The sequence below is a fragment of the Pleurodeles waltl genome, chromosome 9 (assembly GCF_031143425.1).
Source record: "Pleurodeles waltl isolate 20211129_DDA chromosome 9, aPleWal1.hap1.20221129, whole genome shotgun sequence".
Taxonomy (NCBI): Eukaryota; Metazoa; Chordata; class Amphibia; order Caudata; family Salamandridae; genus Pleurodeles; species Pleurodeles waltl.
The window spans coordinates 211,556,627-211,568,888 of NC_090448.1; the positions used below are offsets into that span (position 1 = coordinate 211,556,627).

At 40.7% G+C, this 12,262-nt stretch overlaps 1 protein-coding gene across 2 annotated transcripts in view; it reads left to right on the plus strand.

The window, feature by feature from the left end:
- Positions 1 to 12,262, plus strand: part of SLC25A26 (solute carrier family 25 member 26) — an 875,825-nt gene that overhangs the window by 87,048 nt on the left and 776,515 nt on the right. For both annotated transcript variants that reach the window (XM_069206568.1, XM_069206569.1), the window contains exon 2: positions 4,216 to 4,372. In XM_069206568.1, the coding sequence (XP_069062669.1) occupies positions 4,216 to 4,372 (157 nt within the window). The remainder of the gene's footprint in view (positions 1 to 4,215; positions 4,373 to 12,262) is intronic.

Here is a 12,262-nt window from a genome sequence, read left to right on the forward strand (position 1 = left end):
AATTCAGTTTATCATCTTTTTTTGTTAATATGGTTCAGATTATACCTTTTACATTGGTTATTAGCCCATGCCTGGATACGTTATAACAGGGATAAGCTTACCCCTTGCTCCTGTGATCATTTTTCTACCCAGGACACAATGCATTTTTTGTGGCCACTTTTGCACTTTGAGGCAGCTATATACATTGCTTCTCTTGAGAGGGAAAAGTTTTTATCAGGCAAAGCCTGCCTTGATTTACTTACACATGCTGCAGTCCCCAATTATCTATATTCATGTGGCTAAGTTTTTGGCCAGGCGGTTAGAGCTAAAAACAGTTGTTGTATTTAGGATGTTGTCTAGTATGTTATGTATTTATTCTATTTTATTGGTAAGAGTTTTAACAGAGTTTTTATTAATTGTGATTTTTGAAAGTGTTGACTGATTTTAAGATTGACTTCCTAATGTGTTTCCTTTAAAGGGGGTGGCTGTTTATGTATAATTCCTTTTTAAAGCTGAATTTGATTTGTGATTTAATTGTGTGTTTTATTGTATATTTTTTTTATGAATGTGCTGTTCAATCAGAAAGAAAGAAAGAATTTTAACAAGTTTGGTTGATAACATAAACCGGATGTTATTACTGGTTTTGGTAAGTGAGTGATGATGCAAAACATTGCAGACATTACATACTTAAATGTGTCATACAATATGTTTATTTTCATGGGGACATGGTTAACTTGGCGAAATAGCTAAAGGAACAGTAGATAAACTGGATTTTGATGATAGGTTAGTTAATCTTTCCTTCTTGTTTGAGAAGGTATTTTTGTTAGAACAGTCTAAAAAGCAGAGAAAGGAATGATGGAGTTCAAGTAAGAAGGGAGTGCTTCCCATTGGAAACAAGTTATCAGAACAAAACCTTTAGGTGGCATAGGGAAATTGTGATATGGCTATGAGATTATGGTTTGCTGAGTGAATATTGCTTAGGAGTTGGTGAGATAAGTAGCTAATAAAGATTTTGGTAAGATAATTGGTTGGGCGTAGTCCAGTCATACTTTGGAAAGCTGAGGCCCTGATATAGGGTTTAGTGGATGAGCTATTCCGCCACAAACACTATGGATATACCGTCAACCATGTTACAAGTTCCATAGGATATAATGTACTTGTAATATATCAGTCTTATTTGTGATGGGATACCCTATCTTCCAAACTGCAAGTTAGGTCCTAAAGCACATGTATAGAGCACCCTGTTTTTGGCAAATAACCATCCAACCTGTTGATGATAGTGTGAGGTAGGTGAATATCTGGGGAGGCTATAGAAGAAACCCAGTGGTGGAAAGTAAAACTTTACCTAAAGGGAACAAAATGCAGCGCCTTCTAATGAACTATTCCAATAGTCCAACTTGCTAAAGCCTACTTCAGAAATATTCTACCAGCATGCAGCGGGATGTTGGAGTATATTTTGCAGATGCTGAGTAATTGCTAACCAGCTGCAGTAGTTGTCTATGTAATGACGGACTTTATTCACACTGTAAAGATGAAAAGTATGTCAAGGTTTCTAGTTGATGGCATCGGAGTGAAATGAGAGATCGTGTGGATTGTGCCAGGGATGTAGGTGCACTTTTAGCAGGTAAATAGATACATTCTGTAATGGAGGATTTCAACATAAAAGTGTAAACAGGCATCCAATGACACATGTCAGTGTGTCAGTTAGAGAGTCAATCTTGAACGTCCCTTAAATGTTGGGAAAATGAAAACAATCTGTACATCAACTTCATAGTGGCTGGATGTGAAACCGTGTAACACAAACAGATATAAAGATGTAACATACGCAGAGAAGCGCACACGGCTGAGACTTGCCCCCTGTGGGTCACCAACAGGCAACAGAGATGGTGGTGAGAGTGATAAGCACCGCAAGACACAGAAAAGTTAAACATACAAGATACGAGGAGAACTAGCTAAGTGGTTTGCCTGTAATACCAAAAGTGAGAAGAGTGAATATCATTGTAGAGTGATGAATAATACTGACCGCAGCTAAGAGGTCTATGAGTGAGAGAAATAGATTTTTATAGAGGGCTGGGTGTTGAAATTACCTACTTGAAGAGGGAGGGCAGTAGGGCAAACCACAAAATGAAAAGGTTACATTTGTTTTGAAGGTCAGTCTTTAATAACTAAGAGATCTAAACACTTGATGGATGCAACAAAAAGATTACTTAGAATATTTGGACAGCTATAAAAAGTACTAGTATAGGCAAAACATAAAAAATAATGTTGCAATTGTAAAACGGTTATGAAGATGCTAAGGTATATTTTGGAAAATGCCCTCCATTAGAATCCTTCTGGATGTGGTTGACAGATAATTTCAAAAAACTCAGAAACAGCAAATTAAAAGAACTTCTGTCTGACGGTGTTATGAAAAAGAAAAAAAAAATGCAGATGAAGCTCTAAAAGATTGGCTACTGAGAACCATGTACTGGCAAAAAAACTGCAGCATTTGAGGAGATTAGGTAGCCATTAAAAATTTGTCAGAGTGTTTCTCTTTGGGAGTGTTTCAGAATAGATGCTCCTATTTGTTTCTTTATCCCCCAGTCTTCAAGTGTTTCTGCCATGAGGATTCTGTATCCTGTCCCAGTGTGCCTACAAAATTGAAAGCACAGTAAAAGTAACTCGTTTACATGATGGTTCTGGCGTCCCTGGCTTGAAGAATCGCTGGAGGAGCTGCCTCGTGACAGCAGTGGCTGCTCCCACACTTTGTATATAATGAGATGACGGAAAACACAGGATGTCTTCTCACACTCAAGGAAAGGGTCAAAGAATTGATGGTGCTGGAGGGATATGGAAGATTGATTTATAGTCTGGATGGTCGGGTATACATATTTGATCGGATCTGAAAGCACTTCCTGTCAATAAAGAAGTAGACCAGACCAGGGCATTACAGTAAGATTTAAACGTTTGCTTGATTTTTGTTAGTTTGATAAATGGTGTGTTAGCTGGAAGTACTATAGATGGCTTGGAGTAGTTCATTGTATGGGGACTCCAAAGTCACACATCAGTTCAAGTTATCGTTCGTAAAAAGGGGGAGTTATAGCAATGCTTCTTACCATATCCAGGACACTATCAGTTGGGAAACACCTATCCCATTTGAGAAGTCTAGAGTTTATTGTTTCTCTTATCCTACACGTAGGATTGGAGCTGGTTGTAATCCCATATATGGATGTCATTTAATAAATTAGGGCTTAATTTGAAATGTGGCGCAGGGGCTACAATGTCATGAACGTGACAGATATTCCGTCTGCCTTATTACAACTGCATGATATGCTATGTTACTTGTAATTCGGCAGACAGGTTATCTGCGATTGTTGTAAAGGAGTGCCCGTAAAGCAAATTGTAAATCAGGCCCTTCGGCTTACTTCAGTCTTTATAAGAAGTCTACCATGCTTTATATACATAAAAGGTGAAGATCTACCGACATGGGTTTATCTAGATGACGCTGTAGAGGGAACGTGTACTTGTGTGGTCCCGTAAAATGTAATCGCGCCAATGGGATCGTGAGAGTGTGTGTGTGTGGACGGGGGGTGGGGGGAGTAGCGGGGTTGAGGGTTGTGCCCTGCTTTATTTATTTGTATTTTATAATTTATTTATGCTTATCTTTACTCTGCATATTCGGACATGGCATAGTATAATGTTATGTATCTGGAATTTTTCTTGATCCCTTGTTCTATTGCAAAACGGAAAATCTTTTTAAAAAAAAGACAATACGCCATTATAAATTACTCCTTTTTCCACTAAACTGCTTTCTTATTGATTTCCTCCTCTTTTTCCTAAAGTTATGTTGTCTTCCCGTTTTTTTAATGTAAGCGGCCACCTCGAGAAATCTAGGAAACGTTGTCTCTCTTTAAAACCTATATATGTGAAGGAAAGTTTTACTTACATTCGGAAACAGACATAAAGCATACCCACAATACTTCAAGATGAGCATGACTCTTCTTAAAACGTTACTGTTCCCGCCATAGCAGCTTCTATACATCACAGAATTCAGTCAGTTTAGAAATTACAAAGGGGCTATAAGGGGAATAAAAACGGGTTCGTTGTAGTCAATAATGTAATTCATTATAATTAAGTCCAAATGCAGACCTTTGAGCTGAAAACCAACACGTGGCAAATGTTCAGACGTATTTCATCAGTTACATTGTATTGAAATTAAACTTGCTGATAATTATCCTTCTTTTTTTTTCCCTTCAGGCAGGTGGTATAGCAGGTGTTTGTGTTGACCTGGTATTATTCCCGCTTGACACTTTCAAAACGCGCCTACAGAGCCCTCAAGGATTTTACCATGCGGGAGGCTTCCGTGGGATTTATGCCGGTGTTCCGTCTACCGCCGTTGGATCATTCCCTAATGGTATGCAATCTTTACTTTTTCTTGCAGCACAAGAGAAATAAAGGCGAATGCCATGGGCCGTGGGAAAGTTATTACCACACGCCAATGAATTTCTGTTAATGGTTTGAGTATGTGCAATTGAATGGCGAAATATAGGAAGCAATCAGCCAAACGTGCGAAACAGCAGATGCGTAAAGTGCATGCGTAAAATACATAATTGCAAATATGCATGCAAATGAATGGATCATGGATAAATCCTATGGAAGCATGCACGTTCAGTAGCATTGCTGTTGTTTTCAGTGGGTTCCAGCTCCGAGCCCTGAACGACAAAATGTGCAGATTTAGGTCCAAGTAGGAAGAAAACGTTGTTTGTTATTTGCTTTTGTGATTTATCAGAACAAGGCAGATACTTCCAGGTGTATGTTTCAAACTGGATTAGATGTCGCACCAGTGTAGATCGAATTTGGTTTGTGTCCCATGGCCAGAAGTACAAAGTCCTTTGTCTGTCAAATCATGCCCTCGTTCAGTGTCACAAGGACTCCAGGAAAGAACAAGCATTGGCAATGTCAATGGATCGGCTGTTGGCCGCCAGACGTTTCACAATTCTTGTTTTGTTTTGTCATGGTTTTGGACAAAGAAAGAAGGAAAAAAGATGGTAAAACAGAAAGGAGTAAGAGGAAAAGAAAGGAAAGTAAAAGGAGCGATGGCAGACCGAAAGAAAAAGGAAGACAAAGAAGGTAACGAAGAAAAGAAAGAAATAAGGTAAAGACAGAGAATGAAATAAGGCAGAAAGAACGAAAGAAAAAGTAAATAAATAATGAAACAAAGATGGTAAAAAGAAAGAAATAATGAAGGAACGAAAGATGGCAAAACAAAGTAAGAAGTAAAGCAAAAGGAAAGAAGGCAAGAAGAATGAAAAATTAAGGAAGGCTAAGAAAGAATGAAAGAAAATAAAGAATTAATAAAGTCAAAAACAAAAATAATTAATGAAAGAAATAAGGAAAGAATGAAAGAAAGAGGGCAAAACAAAAAGAATGAAAGAAAAAAGACAAAGCAAAAAGAAAACAGTGGAAAGAAGGCAAATAAAGAAGAAAAGGTAAAAAGAATTAAAGAAGGCAAAATGGAAGAAGGAAAGAAGGCAAAAAATAAGGAAGGAAAGAAAAAAATGATAAAGTAAAGAAGGCAAGAAATAAAGATGCATAAAAAGGAAAGGAAACGGAATGGAGGAAAAAAACAAAGGAACGAAAAAAGGAAAGAAGGGGGTGAAAGAAAAAGGAAAGTAAGCAAGAAAGGAGAGAAAGCACAAGAAAAAATAAAATTAAAAAATAAGTAAATAAAAAAGGAAAGACGGAAATAAAAAAGGAAGACATTAAAATGAAAAAGATGAAAGAAAAATAAAAGAAGGTGAAAGAAGAGGAGAAGGTAAAAAGAAAAAAGACAGAACAAAAGAAAAAGGAAAAAGGCACAAAAGAAAGAAGGAAAGAAAATAACTAAAGGCAGGAAAGAGAGAGGAGGAAAGGAGAAACAAAAAGGCGAAAGGGAAGGAGGAAAAAGGAAAGAATGAAAGAAAGAAGATGGAAAGAAGGAGTATAAAATATTGGATACTAAAACTCATATTACACCAACATAAGTTTAAATAAAACTGTTACAAATGTGTGCAAATTAAACACCATAAAGTTTGGTTTCCTTCCTTGGAAAGGTTTATCAAATAACCATTGTTGAAACTGAGTCCAGGAAGAAAATATTGTATTCTGTGAAATAGCAGCAGTCCACTTCGAAAGGAATTTGCTACAGTATTTTAAGGAGACGTGGAACCTGCCCTGTGCTCACTTTAAATGCTTCCTGCTATCATATCAGGCAACACTGGCACTAAAGGGAACTACTTGTGTGCAGATGTGTACCTTATGAAAGAGCAAAAGGCAGTCGCTCAAAGTGACATTAACCAGAGGCTTAAGTAGCCTGACCATTGCATCATGCCGTATGCTATTGTGGGCAGAAGCAATATGCGAATGACACAACCAACTAGTGGGTGAAGGGAAGTGGCTAAAAGCCCCTTTAAGGATATTATACTTATTATTTTAGTAAAATCAAAGGTCTTAGTAAACGCCAGACCCTAAAGAGCCATGCTTATGGAATGAGAGGAGAGGGTATTGTTAACTTTCTATTAAGAACTGCATCCAAGCCTAACTACACTTCTTCCTTACTCTGCTGCACTGAGCACGAGTCAAAGTGACAGAGGCTGGAGGGTGCATGTAAAAGGAAACAGGCTTATTAGGGAGGGTTGTCGTAAGGACCTGTCACAGGTATTTTAGAGACTGATGTAACTGTCTATTACAACTCATGTCAACACAACCACATCAGTGGAAGAACCAAAGGCCACCCCCTTCTGCCATTGGCTTGTTTGGGTGAGCTCCCTCCAGCCCCAATTGGGTGCTTGATGTATCCTTTAGGTTTTGAATCAGTCATACTCATAGTCATAGTATTTCACAGATGTTTACATTAGTGGTGTTGGTATGGATTTGTTGATTAGTAACACAAATTAGTAGATGGCATGGGCACTGTACATGCATCCCTTGGAGAAAATACACCAAGGCAGACATTTCTGTGAATTTCAAAGTACCCTGCCTGGGGACCCTCCTGCTTGTTCCTACACAGTAGCCATGTGTCACATCTTCCTTCCTTCCACTAGGCACTCCTGTAAATATCCGAACGCCTGGCAGCTTCACTTTTGCTTGTGCCAGACTACTGTCCACCTACTAACATCCAGGGAGCTCTCCATTTCATGCCATTGCTTGTGGCAGCTTCACCCACAGACTGTCCCTCACCTTATCACTTCCAATTAGAAACACAACTCTAAACAGGTCTGTAAAACCGTTTTTTAGAATATTTCATAGTTTAAAAAAGTATGTCCGAAAGAAATGACAGCTGCTAAACTAGATCAACATGTCCTGTTTAATTAAAATCCTCAACAACAAGAATAACAGTTCAAAATAGATGCTACATCATATACCTCGTAAAATCAAGCTATTGCATCATTAATGTAGCTCAGAATTATAATTTGGCTAAGCATACATGGGTAAAATCTACACATTTTACAAAATATGCTATCAATCTTGTATTACTCCCTCGAAGAGCAACTTGAGAAGCAGAATTACATGACTGGAAGTCAAATACTTTGAATAGTAGTTTTAAAAACGTCTTGCTAGGAATTGTGAAACCTGGACAAATACAATGTGTGAGAAAGTGAAATATTTTTGTTGTTAGGTCCAGTAAATATTTCAGTAATTTAAACCAGAGCAAACCCCTGGTAGCTGTGTCACAAAGCATACAGGCTTAACTTAAGAATATGTGTAAAGCATTTAGAAGTACCAAAATAGGTAAAGTTGAAAACACATCAGAATAAAAATCTCTCTCCAGTTCTTAACAGTAGAGGGTAATTTAATTAACAAAATGACACCAAAGGGACAGAAATCCAATAGGGGAAACGGAGATATGAATTTTTAAAGTTTAAATTTGAACGTAGCACATAAAGAGCTAAGCACCAAGTCATGGTCATCTAGTTGCACTTGACAGGGATCTGGGCAGGATATAATGCTGCCACGATGGAGCATGGGCTGGATACAGAAACTAGGTTTGTCCCACTCAGAAATTTTGCCTTATGACTTAGTCTCTGAAATGGAAGTCAAAAATTCTCATGTGGGCAAAGCAGCAGACTGTTGCCGGGATGGGCTCCATGAGGCCGGATAACAGTCAGACAAGGTGAAATTCAAAATTTGCACCAAAGGAAGGTCCCTCGCTGGTTGGGTACTTTTGGTGTCTTCACCTGATGAAGATTTTTATGTTAAGACCTAGTCACCTATTTGGAGCTCAGATTCCTTAAGCAGGGCAGCGCTGCAAGCTGTAGCCAAACAGGCTCCACAAGACCGGATACCTTCTCATAGACATCCCACTGAAACAGATTTATTACTACGGAAATGTTCAGAGAAGATGCACCGTGAATCTTTGTCCGAGGCAACGCACATTTGTTGGATTGACTTGGCCGTTTTTTTACTGTCCTCTGGATGTCTTTGGAGCAAAAAAAATAAATCTAAGTCTCAGGTTGTTCTGGGTGTTAGAAGGAGTACACTTTGTCTCAGCCAATGGGCTTAGGACCTTCAGGAACAGCAGTTGGGGAGGTCAAGACTCCAGCAGAAGCTACCACTAGGGTCCAGGGAATATCCAGATGGAACTGGTCAGCTGGGAACTTCAGGAAACTGGCTTCTACTAGCTTGTTGTGTCCCTGTAGCTTAACAGGTGTCAGCCAACTGACCTTTGGAGTCATGTTCTTTGTCCTGGATACAAGTGGGAGCAGGAGCAGACTTTGAGGTCACCTCCTAGGTCCCAACAGCAGGTGTAGTCCCTCTTCTGTCACCTACAGGTCCAGTAGTGTTCTCAATAGGAGGCAGAGCTCCTGTTCCTACAACAGAGGTGTGGCTAGGGAAATGAGAAACCTCTCCTTTGTGGTAATTTTAAACCAGTTCTGGGAGCAGCTCCTTTGCTACTGGATTGGGCACCTGTAGGCAAAAGAGGACCCTGCCCAGGTGTCAGCTAAAATGTGCCTGTGACAGGTAGGCATTTTGGAAGATGATTATGTTTCAGGGCACAGCCAAGATGGCCATCCTACCAGTGGAACATACCTTCTACCCACACCTAAAGCCTTTGTTTCAGCTCAGGAAGCAAGTTCATACTTGCTCAGGATGCTATTCATCTCGTGGGTGACAGTTGGGAGCCTATGCAAATGGAGTTCTAGAAGCTTTAGACAGGGAGAAGGTGACTTTGTAACAACGCCTTTTTTAAAATAGTTATAAAAAATTTAAGTGCACGAGTGAATTGGGCTTGTGATAAATACCTAAAGTCCAAGAATGAACTTTGTAGATGTTTCCTAGGAAGAGGTAACAATGTTACATTTCGCAGTGTATCCCAGTGTTTTCCTATGGAATAGCTAAGCCTGCTACAGTGACGCTGGATTTTGAGGCCTTGTTACTGTAAGACATGTTTAATGTTAAACTTTTACATGTCCTTATTTTAAATACCATGCACCCTGATTTTTGAGCAGGAAGACCTACTTAGTGGTTGCATATTATTAATATTTAAAAGGAGGGCTTAAGCCTTCCACAAGTGGTCATTTTTGCAGATCGAATTTGCAGTTTTAAAACTAAACAAGACAGGCTACAGTGGTCATGCAGTCATGCTTCCGGACCACTAAGCAGTCCACTAGTGACATTTAACCTTCTTAAAAATATCCTTAATAAACGTTTTAATATATAAACATACAAATAGAAACTAATAAACACTTTGCGTTTTACAATTACTTATCATTCATTGTCTAATACATTATTGCCATTATGATTCCCCGCGTTAAGTATTTCTTTCATTGTTCTGCGCTATAAAGCGCCAAAAGGTTCCCTGCTGCGCGGGATGCCTACGTTGATGCCAGCATCACTGTAAGGGGACGTCTGGTCCCAGCAACCATCCTGGCAGGAGGTGCTGCCTTGTCACACCTGTCTGGGTAGGAGACTGCTGACCTGCGCTATAAAGCACCAAAAGGTTCCCTGCTGTGCGGGATGCCCTCATTGATGCCAGCATCACTGTGAGGGGACTTCTGGACCCAGCAAACATCACTGCAGAAGGTGCTGCCTTGCCCTACCTGTTGGGGGAGGAGACTGCTGACCAATAAAGCGCCAAAAGGTTTCCCGCTGTGCGGGACATCCTCATTGATGCCAGCATCACTGTGAGGGGACGTCTGGTTCTAGCATTCATTGCGCCAGGAGGTGTTGCCTTGATACACCTGTTGGGGAGGAGGCCGCTGACCGGCACTATAACGCGCCAAATGGCTGCTCGGGACACGCCCGGGCAAAGCCCCGGGTCATAGGTGTGCTTATCCGCGCCCATCCATGCCCGTCAGCGACAGGAAGAAGCAGGGCTGTTCCCCTTTGTTCCTGGATTAAAACCAGCAGGGACTCTGAGATCGGTAAGCCCTTCTACTGACTTTGTTTATTAATTCATCCGTTTAAAAAAACCTTGCCTCCAAGGGAGCTGCTGAGTGGTTTATGTCAGTACCATTGTGGCTGTATGCTTAATTGTGGCAACAGGACATGGACATGGTCCAGTTGTTACGGTCGCAGACTGATTTAGGGCTTGTCACCTATTGACTTGTTTTGTGTGCCTATTTGTTGTTTTACTTTGAGAATCACATTTTCGAACAAATTCCCCACAGGACACTTCCACTTACGGGGGATATTTCCTAACTGTGTAGTTGTACCAGTGCAAACCGAAGAGCAAGGAACACAGCCTCCCAGCCCTTGATTGAGGCCAATCAATTTGTGGCAAGGAAACGACTGGGGATTGCTTGAAGGGTGATTGGGTGCCCAAGTAACTGTTAGTAGGGCACACAAGTCCAAGACACCCAAGAGAATGGTTAAGCAGAAGGCATATGACAAACCATCAGGGCTGAGTGGGGCCAGGAAACTACCCAAACATTCAGCAGAGAACTGGAATATGGACCAAATTGATGAACTGATTGAGGAAGGTGAGGGCCTGCTCACCCCAGAAGTTAAGGATGTTTTGTGTGGAAGGTGGTGATTGGGGTTCCAGCAAAAGGCATTAAGTCTTACTTTAAAAAAAATCAGAAAAGAGAATTGTCCCTTTCAGACTAACCAGGGAAAATCAATCTACCACCTCTCCAGCTATAAAGGCTGTATTAGAGGTCCCCCAAACAGACCCCCAAAATGTTCAGTTGATCTCTGTCCCTTCCCTAGTAGATGATATTTAGAGCTCAATTCGCTTCGCCATGCTGTGGTCCCCTGAACACGAGCAGTGTAAAGATACCAGCAACTATGGGCCCACGTCAGATAGTGCTAAGGAGGGATGAGTTTATAGGAGCTCATAACTAAACTATCCGAGGGGGGCGAAGTCAAGAGTTTACGTGAATAAATGAGTAGGTTAGGTAATGTTTTGAATGAGAAACTGGATAGTCTGTCAACCTTGGTAGCAAACATAAATACTGTACCACAGGGCCCTATTAAACCCCAGCTTCCTTAGGAGGTACCTTACACCAAGACAAGATATACGGGAAAAATTACAGGTGTGCACAAGGAGCTAACGTTCCTGTCATAACATCCCAGCCCGAAGCAGGGATTGACAAAGCTGGAAAAGGGCTAATTCCTAGCATCAATTCCATTTTGGCGAGGGGGCAGATGCCAACCACCAGTTTCAGGCAAAGTGATGTTGTGGGGCAGAATGTACATAGGAGGCGACAGAGCTCTAAATTGTTGGCTAAACTGCATGACATAATTTGAAACATGTCTCAAAACTGATGCAGGGCATGAGGGAATCGCAAGATTTATTCATAAATAAAACCATACACTGGATTAGGAAAACTAGAGGATGCAGATCTGTAATAAGGGAAGTCATAAGGTATGCCACTCGTATTTGCGGCCTGACCCCCCCCCCCCCCCCCCCCCCACCAGGACTCCATAGGGTTGAAAAGAATGAACCGGGAAATTGCAGACTGTCTAATATCTCTTGAACTTAGATTTAGGCCCCTGATAGTATCCCAAATAAGGATCAAGCTAAACATTTGATTCACGTCTTCATACTGGAGTAGAATCACACACAAAGATACGATACACCATCACTCTCTTATCCAAAATCATGAAGCCCATGAGGTCCTGTTGGATGTTGATTGACTGAAAGAGCCGCATACAGTTAGGTTGATCACTAATATCTGTATTGCCGATAAGTCAGCCAACCCATCATGCCCCCTGACCTCTAGGGAAGGAAGAAATATCAACTTACCAAGGGAGCCCTCAGACTGCATGGCAACAGACATAGGGCAGCTGAATAATAACCCAGAGTACATAGCTGGGAGTG